This window comes from Acomys minous, assembly GCF_964271855.1.
Source record: "Acomys minous genome assembly, chromosome: 4".
Classification (NCBI taxonomy): domain Eukaryota; kingdom Metazoa; phylum Chordata; class Mammalia; order Rodentia; family Muridae; genus Acomys; species Acomys minous.
In genome coordinates this window covers 50,797,757-50,812,066 of record NC_140486.1, presented here as the reverse complement: position 1 = coordinate 50,812,066, position 14,310 = coordinate 50,797,757, and the positions used below count along the sequence as shown (strand labels likewise).

The following is a 14,310-nucleotide window of genomic DNA, read 5'->3' as shown; positions in this document are numbered from 1 at the left end:
CTCCCCCACCCCCCCAGCAGAACTTGCAATTCCCCTCCAGGCCGCAGGGGGCACTGCAGGCCCCGGGGAGGTTGGGGCGGAGTGCTGCGAGGGGCGGAGAGCTGCTGCCCGGCTCCGGGGCGCTGGGGGCGCTGTGAGGCGCCCTGGCTGTGCCTCCGCTCCCGGCCACGGGGGGCGCTGTGCGGCGTCGGTGGTTGGTGGTGGCTGGTGGGGGGGGTGGGGGGAGCGGCGGCCGCGGGTGGTGCGGAGGGAGGCCTTGCGGGTGGATCGGGCGCTTGGCGGCTGAGGTGGTGGGAGGCGGCGGCGGCGGCGGCGGGCGGGCGGGAGCAGCGCGGGTCCGGCCGGCCCTGGCGATGGCGGACGCGGCGGCCTCCCCGGTGGGCAAGCGGCTGTTGCTTCTGTTCGCGGACCCTACGGCCTCAGCTTCGGCCTCGGCCCCCACGGCGGCGGCGGCGGCGAGCGGAGATCCTGGGCCTGCGCTGCGCACTCGGGCCTGGCGGGCCGGCACGGTGCGGGCCATGAGCGGGGCGGTGCCCCAGGACCTAGCGGTGAGTGGCGGCCGAGGCGGGCACGCGAGGCCGGGGCTGCGGGGCCTGTGGGGGGGGGCCCTCCCTGGGGGCCTTTGTGAGGGGGTGGCGAGGCAGGGGTGACCCAGTTCCGCGCCCCAGGCTCTCCTCAGCGCCCCCCGCCGGCACCTCGTTGCCTGGGCACTCGGGCTCTGGCCGGCGTGGCTTCCGTGTCGGGGTGCGCGCCCCACTTTCTCCTGGGGGGCGGCCGGGGTGCGAGGAGCTGCTGCTGTTGCTGCTGCTTCTAGCCGGCAGGCCCCGCCTCCTGGGCGACCCTGCTTCGCGCACTCCCCCCTCTACCTTCCCCCACCACCACCACCCCCACGCCCTCGGAGCAGGTTCTCGAACCCTGGCTTCCAGGGTTCCACAGAATTCGGCTAGAATTCGAGGACCTGTAGTCCCCAGGCCGTCTCGGGGGACTCGTTTCTAGGTTCCCTTCCTCCCGGAGCCCTGAGTGCGGCTGGAATGTGGGCAGTTGCGGGAGGCACCGAGGCTGCACTTGGAGCTGCTCGGGGCTTTTTTTTTTTTTTTTTTTTTTAATCTGGCACTTACTTCCTCCTTGTTTGAGCAGTGCTCGGCCTGGCGGTCCCCAGAAAGGCCAGCTCTGTGGTCTGGTTTCGAAAGCGCTTTTGGCGCTTCTAGGTGACAGGGGCTGTTGTCTGAGCTTTTTTGCTTAAGTTTGAGGTCTGTGCTGGTAGCCGAAAGAGGCTACTGAGTGGCCCTTTTGCTTCTGTCTGGGTTTCTCCCCCTAACCTCGAGAGGGGTTTCGCTTTGAAACTTTGTTTTAGGGTTTGGCCGCTTGCCTCGGTATGCTTTATAGTGAAAGTTGTTCGGTAAGAAGTTGACTAGCGTTCGAGACCGTGAGCTTTTATTTTTGTTAGTGTGGCGGCAAAATGCTACCTTTGAGTTTTGTCAGGCCCCTTTAGTTCCGCATTCTGACAGCGGCCCTAGCTTCACTGGTGAAATAAAGCAATGAAAAATGGGGAGGGAAGGATGTTTTGGAATTTTCTACTGATCAGTAAACAGAAAGTGAATTTTCTCGATGAACTTGATTCTGTAGACTTTTATTCACTAAACAGGAATGTATTTCTGTGAGATTTAGGATTTAGCTGATTGCTGCTGGTTTCTTTCTGGTGATCAGGTCTGTCTGATTAGCAATCTTTGTTTGTTCGTTTGTTTATGGCTCCTGACTCAAGCTTTACCTCTCCTGCTTCAATGGCCTTGCTTTGATCATTCTCCCAGGTGTATTTACGAAGCTTTAGTGGGGGGAATTTGTAAAAAGATACCACAAACGTAAGGGGTTCCGGATGGTGAATAAGATGGGAATTTAACTCTAAATTAATCTGCCCTTTGAACGGAAGATAGCTCGGTTGGAGACTTTTGTTTCTCAGTTTTAAGTCACCCATTCATTCCTAGGATCCACCCCGCGTGCGTTCTCTGGCCCGAGGCACTGTCATTGCAGGCTTCTAGGTTGGGTTTTACTTCCCAGTTCTTTGAATAGTTGTTTGCACGCTCCCTCCATCAGATGAGTTGAGCTAATTAATGAGCTCTGCACCTGAAATGGCTACCCATTTGCTTTGTTGTTGCTGATCTCCCAGAGGAAGGAGGTTTTTGGAGTATGCTGAGTGCTGGACACCACTAGGGCTAAATACTTAATAATTTTACCATGTGACCAGTGGGAGTGGGTTTTCCAACCAACTGAAAACTTGCAGTGATTCTTGGGAAAAAAGCAAGACGTTAACTGTGTTGAGGTCTTGTATGATGCAATGCGAATATAGAAGCAAAGGGACCTCTAGGTTTGGGGAATGTATTTGTGCTTGTCCTGAACATATCCAGGGATATGTATAAGAAAACAGTCACAACAAAACTCTGGGCCTTTAAGGTTTTTTAAACCATCTTGCAGAACTGTTCTGGCAAGCTTTTACAGTGAGGTTCTGTTAATGACAGTGACTAGCGAGGGATCGGAATTTGCATTTTGTTTTCCTTTTTCATTGAGGAGAATGCCTTTGGACTCTGGGCATGTGGACTTTTCCAATTTGCACCACACATTGTAGTAAACACAACTATCTTCCAATCAAAAGTGTTCTTCCTGTACTGAAAGGTGGAGTTTGCCAGCAGCTGGCCTGTGATTGGGCAGATTTTCTTTCAGTTATGTGTAAGAGGTTTTCAGGCGTGCTTAGTTTTGAGTAAAGCAAAGCAGGGCGCCCCCTGGTAAGGATGAGTAATTGAGAGTTGGATGAATGAGTTTCGGAAGGGATTGAAAACACATGTCTCAATTTTAGGCTCCATTAATGTCCTCTTTCTAAACACTTTTTGACCCAGAAATATATTTAAGAGTATACGAGTGATACATTTAATGAGCTTTTAAAAATGTCATTACCAATGTCACATGCTGCCTTAGATGTGATGTGGAAAAAAAATGAAAATCCTTACTCTGTTTTTGGGAATTTTGTTGATGAGGGTCCTAAGAGTGGGTTCACCAGTGAACTTCTCTTTTGACAAGCAAGTACTGACACAAACCCAGTTTCCCCCCTCTGCTTCTCTTGGAATAGTGGCTTCGTTGTTCAAAATCGGTCTTTTGTGTTTCTTTTTTAATTATGTTGCAAGATTAGTGCATTTTTGCATTTATCGTATTTACTAATCTAGTTGTACACGTCTGAGTTCCAAAGTCATTATTGGTCCAAGTAAGTCCCAGAGTCCTTGAGACCATAACATATATAGGCGCAGTAGACACACACACAAAAATATCATGGATTTTTCTTTTGGTTATAAGTAAAAGTGTTTACAGAGTGTCAGGGCTATAGATCTGAGACCACAGCAGTTTTGACCCTGTCAGCTTCAACTTACCAAAGAAGAATATGATTTTCTTCCTGTGTAAAATGACTTCTACATACACTACATATACATGAGTGAGAACAGAGAGGGGTAGAGCACAGTCAGTGGTGTTTGTCTAGCGTGCACTGCAGAAACTGATGGCAGTGAGTGCACACCTGTACAGTTCTTCTCTACAAAGGTTTGTTCCCTCTTTTAAGCAAATGCCATCTTACTAGACAATATCTGTCACCTGCTCTTAAAAACTAACAAACAAGAAACTTATTTTATTTTCTGTATTTGAGTGTCTTTGCCTGCATACATGTATGTGCAACTTGTGCGTGCCTGGTGCCTGAAGTCAGAAGAGAGTGTGTGGCCCTCTGGGGTTAGAGTTACAGACAACTGTGGGCCACCATGTGGCTCCTGGGAACGGAACCTGGTCCTCTGCAAAAGCAGCCAGTGATCCTAACCACTAAGCCATCTCTCCACCCCTGCTTTCTTTGGCTGTCTTGGATTTGCTTTGTAGACCAGGCTGGCCTTGAACTCACGGAGATAGGCCTGCCTCTGCACCACTGCTGAGACCAGCTCTCACAGTTTTTTTGTTTTGTTTTGAGACAGGATTTCTCTGTGTAGCCTTGGCTGGCCTGGACTCGTTTTGTAGACCAGGCTGGCCTCGAACTCACAACAATCCACCTGCCTCTGCCTCCTGAGTACCTGGATTAAAGCCATGTGCCACCACGTCCCGGCTCTGCTTTCTTATTTTAGTTGAATGTTTTATATATACTGTAGACATAACATAGCTATATATCTTGTAAACATTTCCAATTTTCAACTCTTTCACATGCTACATAAGTACATTGCCACTGAGCAACACTCCCAGATCGTCATAATTTTTTATAACTACTTCATATTTTGTGGAATGGGTATGCCATTATTTGGTAAATTTTCTTTTCTCTTGGTAGACATCATTTTGTTTAAAGTGTGTCATGCCCCTGCTTCCCCCCTCCCAACCCCCACAGCACTGATGCTGATCTAACCTTGGTGTACTTGTGTTTTGCTTGTTTTGTGGTCCAGGTTTCATTTTTATACTTTAGGCATCCAAGAGTGAGATTGTCAGGTTCCATGTATGTACGTTTATTTCATTAATACATGGATATTTTCCAGTCACCAACAGTCTAGTTCTTGTTTTCCTTCGTCTTTACTGTTAAATGATGTCATCAGTCTTTACTGTTGCCAGTCCAGGAGGTGAGAAATAGTATCTAATATTTTCATGACTACTGCTCTTTTTCTGGATGTGTCCATGTGTCCCCTCCCCTTTCCTTCCTTCTTTCCTTCCTACTTATGCATCTTTTTCTCACCTGATAAGTTAGCTGTTATTTTTTCATTCTGAGATCTTTGTTATTAACTTTTATTACCCTTCTAGGACATTGTAATCATTTACACTTTTTTTTTTTTTTTTTTTTGAGACAGGGTTTCACTCTGTACAGATTCTGCCTCTCAAGAGTGCTGGGATTAAAGGTGTCACCTTTTGGTTTGAGCCCAAGTTTCCTTCTCTCTCTCTCTCTCTCTCTCTCTCTCTCTCTCTCTCTCCCTTAAGATTTTATATTTTTGCCAGGTGTAGTGGCGCACGCCTTTAATCCCAGCATTCGGGAGGCAGAGGCAAGCAGATCACTGTGAGTTCAAGGCCAGCCTGGTCTACAAAATGAGTCCAGGACAGCCAAGGCTACACAGAGAAACCCTGTCTCAAAAAACTAAAAAAAAAAAAAGCCTTCTTTTTCTTTTTTCTTTTTCTTTGAGACTTCACTATGTGTGTATCCCTGGTATGCTTGGAACTCATTATGTAGACCAGGCTGGTGAACTCAGGTGCTAATTAGGATTAAGGCGTTCTCCAGCACTCACTGCTCATTTTAATCTTTGGATCTTTTACTCACCTGACAATTTTTTTTTAAAGATTTATTTATTTATTACATATACAGTGTTCTGCCTACATGTACACTGCACACCAGAAGAGGGAACCAGATTTCATGATAGATGGTTGTGAGCCACCATGTGGTTGCTGGGAATTGAACTCAGAACCTCTGGAAGAGCAGACGGTGCTGTTAACCACTGAGCCATCTCTCCAGCCCCCTGACAATTTTTTAAATTGGATATAATATAGGCGATCTTGCTAAATAATTGTGGCATCACCACTTTTATTAACCAACTAAAGGTTTTGTTGTTGCTGCAGTATGGTAGAATTAAATGGTGCTATAAGTGTAGCATTGGTTTGTTTTGGCTATCACAGCTCTCTCAGCTTTCCAGACTTGCAAAAAGGATTAAAATGTATCTGTCTAAATGTTTTAACTTTCATTTCTGCTTCAGGCTAAGAATACCTCTAATAGTATTCCCTTTGTTGTGATTTGAGATATATAATAATTGTAGCATTGTTCTGATCATTCTGACTAGTACCATGTGACATATCTGGAAGTCATCTGTGAGGAATGAATGTGTATCTATCTGTTTCCCACCCCCAAACCCCATGCAGGGTCTCAGTATATATCCCTGACATGGAACTTGATATGTACATCAAGCTGGTCTTGAACTCAGAGATCCACCAGCCTCAGCCTTGCAAGTGTTGAGAATACAAGTGCGACCCACCACGTCTAGTTTAGAGCTTGAGATGAACTGGTCATGGTGATGCATTCTTGTGATTCCCAGCATGTTGGAAGACACTTTAAAAGCAATGAGATTCTGCTCGTTTGACGAGAACATGCACTGTTTAGTTGGATCTCTTAAGAACACCCATCATCTTAATTCCACACCTTTTCTCTCCATATGCAACTTGATTGTGTAGATCAGGATAGCCTAGAGCTCAGCAACCCGCCTGCCTCTGAGCTCAAGGACTAAGGAAGCATCATCACTCTTGGCTTCTCTTCATTTTGCCTGATATGGTGGTGAGTCAGTGTGAGCTACAGTGCACTGTAGGCCAGCAAGCGAAAATGAATAATAAGGCTCTAGCTGTGTGCCGGGGGAGCCTGGAATTTGAGAAGCCCTTTTTTTTAGCTCCCCAAGTGCTGAGATAGCAGGTGTGCCTTACCTCTGCGTCCCACCTGTTTGAGAGCTGTGCAGCATGCCGGTCCCCACCACACTATATATGCAGCAGCTGTTTCCTCTCCCTTTGTTACACAATCACAGCCTCCCTTCCTCTGTTGAAGTTGTTGGTTTTGGTTTGTTTTTTGAAACAGGGTCTCACTGTGTAGTCTTGACTGGTCTGGAGCTGACCTGTTTATGCCTACCCATGCCTGGCTAGATTTTGTTTTTAAAGTTAGAGCCTTCGCTGGTCTGGAACTGTGTAGACCAGCCTGGCCTTGGCCTGGCATTACAGGTGTGTGCTACCACTCCAAGCTAGATCTTTCTCTTCATTGCCCATTTGTTTATCAGGGATTCCTGTCACTAACTCCTCATCTGCCGGCCACTGGTACGCACTTGTATGTTCTGCCAGCTTATTTGGGTGATTTAGTTTCCCCTTCACAAACAGACCCGAAATGGGAGATAACCGGTTTCTGTTGTTGGTGATTTTAACAACAGCTGTAGTGGATGGGTGGGTGCCAGTAGGCTTTCCTGCTGTAAGGCCTGAGGGACACTGAACACCTGTTACTCCTCAGTGTTCCATTGCCTTTGATAGGTTGGTGATGTTTAAGCCTTTGAAACCCATCATGCCCACTTGCTAAAGTGTCTTTTACTCTTGTTCTCCGGATGGATGAACCCCCCCCTGCCCCAATTGTTCAGTAGTGACTCAAGTGGTACAAACTCTTAGATTTACAAGAGCATACGCTCCATATCTTTAGAGACTTTGTAGGTAATGGGGCTCTTGGGGGCTGACTCACTAACCATATTCTCTGGAGACTGATTTGAAAATCCATACAAGGTTATTAATTTACAGTGGAGGGTATACCTACAGAGATGAGAATCCTGTCATCTGCTCAGTAAGGAGGCTCTTTGCCTTGTAGAGAATTAGACAGGGAAAAGTGGGTGTGCCCTGGAGATATTTATAGCAAGCAGCCCTCATTTGGTGGTCCTCTACTTCCCCAGTGCTTTCTGTTCCCTTTTTGAGATAGCCTTGATATGTAGCCCAGATGAACCCTTAACCAACTTCGGCTTCCTGATTGTTCGGATTGCAGGTGGGCACCTGTATATGCAGTTTTCTTTTTTCTTTTTTCTGGGTTCCCCCCTCCCCATTAGTCACTGAGATCCACCTGCCTCTGTCTTCCAATCTGCTGGAATTGTAGGTGTGCACTACCATACCTGGCTTTTTTTTTTTCCCAGCCTAGGCAACAGGATGTTATTTTAAAAGATAAGTGGTGGGGCACTCCTTTAATCCCAGCACTCGAGAGGCAGAGGCAGGCAGATCACTGTGAGTTTAAGGCAAGCCTGGTGTACAAAGTGAGTCCAGGACCGCCAAGGCTACAGAGAGACCCTGTCTTGGAGAAGGGGGAAAAAAAAAAGATAAGCAGACAGCTAAAAAAAAAGCCTATAAGTAAGTAAGTAAATAAATAAATAAAAGATAAGTAAGGCATGTGTGGTGGTGCAGCCTGTAATGTAAGCACTCGGGAGGCAGAGGCAGGTGGATCACTGTGCCAGCCTGGTCTACAAAGCGAGTCTAGGACATCCAAGGCTACACAGAGAAACCCTGTCTTGGGGAAGGAAAAAAAAGATAAGCAGACAGGTGGGTTTCTATAAGTTTTAAGGCCAGCCAAGACTGCATAATTGAGATCTTGTCTTCAAAAATAAAAGGGAAAAAGAAAAGAAAATCAGGGTGTGGTGGTGCATACCTTTAATCTCAGCGGGAGGCAAAGGCAGGTGGATCTCTGAGCCAGCCTGGTCTACAAAGCAAGACCAGGACGACCAGGACAGCCAGGATGATTACACAGGGAAAACCCTGTCTCAAAAAACCAAAAACAACTACAACAAAAAGATAACTGGGTCTGCAAAAGGATCATTTCAGGTTCAGTCCAGATTTCACTATATAATGAATTCAGTATCTACATATTGACCTCACTCCAGCAGAACTGTTGGGGGCTGGGGGTGTGGCTCAATTGGTAGAGTGCTTGCATAGCAACCGTGAAGCCCTGGGCTCCATCCCCAACCCCACATAGGCGTGGCATAGTTCTATAATCTCAGCACCAGGGAAGACCAGACATGTAAAGTCACCTTCAGCTGCAGATTGAGCTGAAGACCATCCAGGGCTACATGAGACCCTGCCTCAAGAAAAAAAAAGTTTTTTTGAATATATAAGTTTTTTGGCTAGGTAATTGAACTATGCGTATCTTTTCTGTTTTGAATGTTATGGCTTTGTCAATAATTTAGTATTATCTTTTTTTAATTTTTAATTTTTTGTAATTTGAGACAAGGTTTCTCTGAGTAGGCTTGGCTGTCCTGGACTGGCTTTGTAGACCAGGCTGGCCTCTAACAGTGATCTGCCTGCCTCTGCCTTCAGAGTGTTGGGATTAACATTCATTCCCCTAAGCAAGCTGCATTACTTACGGGTCATGGAATAAATTGGTATAAGCTTTAAAAGAGAAGTACTGGGCATGGTGGTTACAGCCATGTGCCACCAAGCCTGGCTCATTGTTTTTCAATACAGGGTTTCTCTGTAGAGACTAGGCTGGCCTCACAGAAATCCACTCTGCCTCTGCTTCTCTAGTTCTTGGATTAAAGGCACGCACCACCGGGCCCAGGTTTTTAGGTTGACTGAATTTAAACTTTTTTTTTAAAACAGATTTATTTATACTTGAGTACCCTTTTTGCATGCACACCTGCAGGCCAGAAGAGGGCATCAGATCCCATTATAGATGGTTGTGAGCCACCATGTGGTTGCTGGGAATAAAACTCTGGAAGAGCAAGAGTCATTTCTCCAACTCCTTTTTTTTTTTTTTTTTTTAAAGAATTACAGCATTCATTATTTGTATAAAATCATATTTGGAAATCATCCTTTTCTTTTTTTGAGATGGGGTGTCTCTGTAGCTCCAGGTTGTGGGAGCTTTCTGTCCTGCCTCAGCTGAGGTAACAGGCATGTCCCATCATGCCCACCTTGGCAACAAGATGTTTTGAGGAGACTTCTTTGTATTTAGTGTAATCCAAACCATTGCAGGAGTGGTATCACAGATTATTTACATGTTTAAGATTTTTTAGGTATGTTTTCTTGTTTTATTTGAGGCAGGGTCTCAACATAAGCTGGCCTAGAACTCCTTATTAAGCTTGGAATTCACAATCCTGCTTTAATCTCCAGGTTGATAGACCTAGAGGGTTCCAGGCGTATATCACCATGCCCAGTACTTTTCTTTTAAAGCTTATACCAATTTATTCCATGACCCGTAAGTAATACAGCTTGCTTAGGGGAATGAATGTTAATCCTCCAGGCAATCCTTTGAGGCTTGTTGTTCCTATTTATAGGCAAAGGAAGTGAGGCTCAAAGAGGCTGAAGTATAAACGCGGGGAGTTGGGGTATGAATCCTTACCTAACTTTGATTTCACAGCTCCTCAGAATGGTGTGCGTGTTTGAATTTTATTCAGATTATCACTGTTACACCTAACTACTTACATGTAATATACTCGGTGTTAGATGGGTATGGAAAAATATCTTTTGAAAATTCAAAGAAAGTAGAAAGAGAAAATTATTTACTTAAAAATAACAATGTGTAGACATGCTTCATCACCCACTTTAGCTGTCCACATATCCTAGTTTTGTAAAATGGTACATAATTCACATTCAGAGGTAGGAAGAGGAATTACAAGTCAGGAATCTTTCATTTCCTTTACTCTCTGACAGTCATCATCACATCCTGTTCTGGTCTCTAATTTCTCAAGTGTACTTTACATTCACATCATCTGACTTTTTAAAAATTTATTTCTTTGTAAATGGTCTTATAGTTTCTACTAAAAGTTTATCTTTTAAGCCTAAATTAATTTTTTCCCTTTAGAGTTAATTACATAAATAAATGAATACACTTTTGGTTTGGTTTGGTTTGGTTTTGGTTTTCTTCGAGACAGGGTTTCTCTGTGTAGCCTTGGCTGTCCCGGATTCATTTTGTAGACCAAGCTGGCCTCGAACTCACATCCGTTGATCTGCCTCTGCCTCCTGAGTGCTAGGATTAAAGGCGTGTGCCACCATGCCCGGCCAATGACTACACTTCTTGAAGAAGAAGAAAAAAAAATCATCTGATAAAAATCACACATATTATACCCATAAATACCATTCTCAGCCTTAATCAGGGAAACCTCTTTTCAATGAACTGCAGGGAATGTGCAGAGTCGTGGCTCCACAGGGTGCTCAGAATAAACGATTATGTTCACCCAAGTGACATTACACCATCCCTCTGAGGCCAGAGACCATGTGGAAGAAGGGACAGAGAGACTGTGAGAACGAATGTAAGGGACAAGAGAATGAAGACTGTGGTTGGGAAACATCGGCCCAGGCAATCCTGAACTCACAGGGCCTGAGATACTTTGCACTGGGTCTGCACCAGAATAGGCCCAATCAGCAGTCAGTTGTGGATAGAGGCGGGGCTTCAGGAGCCGTGCTCCTCAGGGCTAACTATTGGAAAGGTTTTGGTGGCGGTCATTGCTTTCAGTTTATACCCACTGATAAGCCAACCAGTCTCCACTAGCTAGTGCCAATCCAGAGGCCACATAGCTGGCCCTGATTAAAATAAATGGATCACAAAACAAAAGTAATGAGACTTGAGAACAGACTGCTAGGGAGGAGTGTGATAGGGCTGGTGAGGAGATAGAAGAGGACGGGGAGAGTAACCAGGCTGTATTATACACACGTGTGAAACACAAAGACAACCACGTGTGGGCCTGTTCTGTCCCAGTCTGCCTACTTGTGACTGCCCACCCTCCAAGAATCTGCAGCTTACTTTAGCCCGTGACTTGGGAGTCTTTCACATTAGTCTGTTAGGTATCATTCTTTACAACCTACCTTTCTTTGTTTATTTTGGTTTTTTGAGACTGGGTTTCACTGTGTAGCCCTGGTTGTCCATAAACCAGGCTGGCCTCAAATTCACAGAAACCTACCTGCCCCTGCCTCCCAGTGCTGGGATTAAATGTGCCCCCCATCAAACTCGTCTATATTATTTATTCCATAATATTTGTTATATTTTAGTCATCTAATTATAAGATGCTTTGTAGTTTCATTTGATCTTTTTGTTTAAACTGAGTTTATTTTGCCAGGCATTTTGGCATTGTCTTTCAAAACTTATCTTGTGATGTCTCTCTTGTTCTTTGAAGCTCTATGAACAAGCAACATATCCTTAGAATCATCTAGGGACCGTGCTCCTTAGCTAGACAGTGAAAACAAAAAGAATGAATAAATCGAATAATCCATCCATATAAAATCCAAAACAAATATAAAAGTGAAAAAAGCAAAAAAAAAAAAGTGAAAAAGAATAAAACATAAGTACAAATGAAGCTGAGTGTGCTGACACATGTCCTTGTGGTAGCACTCTGTAGGTGGAGGCAAGGCAATGCTCACAGCCTGCCTCAAGTAGGTAGTGCATCGGGACACACCAACTGCCATGAATACTGACAACTTTTTTTTTTAATGTATTACACATACAGTGCTCTGCCTGCATGTACACCTGCACACCAGATGAGGGCACCAGGTCTCATTATACATGGTTGTGAGGTTGCATGGAATTGAACTCAGGGTCTCTGGAAGAGCAGCCAGGGCTCTTAACCTCTGAGCCATCTCTCCAGCCCTGGAGTACTGACAACTTTGTAAAAATGTTCAAATGTACACCAGAAACAAGGGAGGCTAATCCAGGCATGGTGGTGCACACCTTTAATCCCAGCACTTAGGAAGTAGAGACAGGTGGATCTCTTAAGTTAAAGACCAGCTTGGTCTACAGAGTTCCATGATAGCAAGAGCTACTCTGAAAAAACTAAAAAAGGGGGCTAGAGAGATGGCTCAGTGCTAAGGACCTATGCTGCTTCCATAGAGGACCTGAGTTCAGTTCCCAGCACCCATATCATGCAGCTCACAGCCATCTGTGACTCTTGCTCCAGGGCATCCGTCTGATGGCCTTTCTGGCTCTGTAAGCACGGCCAGCCCCCCCCCCCCCCCCATCTACACAGAAGTAAAAATAAGAGGCTGGAGAGGGCTCAGAGGTTAAGAGCACCGTCTGCTCTTCCGAAGGTCCCGAGTTCAATTCCCAGCAACCACATGGTGGCTTACAACCACCTGTAATGAGATATGGTGTTGTCTTGTGGTGGGCAGGCACACGTGTGGGCAGAATACTGTATAAATAATAAATAAATCTTTAAAAAATAAAATAAAACTTTTATGATTTTTACTTTATATTCTTATTTGATATGCATTAGTGTTTTGCTTGCATGTATGCCTATGTGAGGATGTCAGATGCCCCTGGACCTGGAATAGCAGACAGTTGTGTGCTGATGTGTGGGTGCTAGAAAGTGAACTCCGGAAAAGCAGCCAGTGTTCTTAACCACAGAGCCATCTTTCCAGCCCCTAAATACATCTTTTTTAAAAAAGGAAAAGAGGTGGTTATGAACACTTACTGCTCTTGCAGAGGATCTGAATTCATCCTCCAGCTCCAAGGGAATCTGACAGTCCTGGCTTCTTCTGGCACCTGCACTCACACTACTCCCCCCCCCCCCAAACAACCTACTGCTTGTCTTTGTTTTCCAGATAGTCTCTGTGTACAGCATCCCTGGCTGTCCTTGAACTTGATTTGTAGACCAGGCTGGCCTTTCCAAGAGCCAGCCAGCCTCTGCCTTCAACTGCTGGTGTGTTGCCACCACACCCTACTAATACACCTACTTTTTAAAAAGTAAAATTTTGAGAGAGAGGAGAGAGAGAAACGGAGACTCTGTCTCAAAAAAAATGGGCTGATTTTTGCCTGGTGGTGGTGGCGCACGCCTTTAATCCCAGCACTCGGGAGGCAGAGGCAGGCAGATTGCTATGAGTTCGAGGCCAGCCTGGTCTACAAAGCGAGTTTAGGACAACCAAGGCTACACAGAGAAACCCTGACTCAAAAAACAAGGGGAAAAGGGGCGGGGATGGAGAGAACTGGCCCAGTGGTTAAGCTCACTAACTACTCTTCCAGAGGACCAACGTTCAATTCCCATCAATCATATTGGAAATCAGCCATCTGTAATTTCAGATCTAGGGGATCTGATGCCCTCTTAAGGCCTCTGAGGGTACCAGACATATATGCATTACACAGACATATTCAGGCAAGATAAAGTATATATTTTTAAAATTAAAACATAACCTGGACAAGCTGGGTGTGGTGGCCCACACCTGTAATTCCAGCACTCAGGAAGGCAGAAGCAGGAGGGTCTTTGTGAGTTCGAGGCTAGCCTGGTCTACAAAGTGAGTCCAAGATAGCCAGGGCTACACAGAGAAACCCTGTCTCATAAACCAAAAGAGTGAGAGCCAGGGCAAGCTGGGCAGTGTGGTGCACACCTTTAATCCTAGCACTTGGGAGACAGAGGCAAGTGCATTTCTGAGTTCCAGGCCAGCCTGGTCTACAGAGTGAAGTCAAGGACAGCCAGGTATACACAAAGAAACCCTGTCTCAAACAAACAAACAAACAAACAAACAATGTGCTGGAGAAACGGCTCAGCATTTGAAAGCATGGGCTGCTCTACAGAGGGTCCAAACTCAGTCTCCATCACAGCTCCTTACAGCTCAGCTGTCTTCATGTGCACCTGTATTCACGGATGTCTTAGAAAAGGGAAACACTATCAGTTAAAGGATTGTATTTTGTCATTCTCCTGCGCAGTGTTTTCATCCTTCCAGAACACCAAATCTTTCATGTTTCTGTGCTGATACTACCTGCTAGAAAGTTTCTTGTCAGCGGAAGAGTGTGGCTTGTCCCTGAGGAGCAGTTTGCTTTCCCGCCTCTCTCTGAACCGACAGGGAAACTGT

General features: G+C 45.6%; 1 protein-coding gene across 3 annotated transcripts in view; it reads left to right on the top strand.

Moving 5' to 3' along the window:
- The first annotated feature begins 311 nt into the window (after positions 1-311).
- Positions 312-14,310, top strand: part of KDM3B (lysine demethylase 3B) — a 62,720-nt gene continuing 48,721 nt past the window's right edge. For all 3 annotated transcript variants that reach the window (XM_084780022.1, XM_084780021.1, XM_084780020.1), the window contains exon 1: positions 312-548. In XM_084780022.1, the coding sequence (XP_084636148.1) occupies positions 354-548 (195 nt within the window). In that variant the 5' untranslated portion in view covers positions 312-353. The remainder of the gene's footprint in view (positions 549-14,310) is intronic.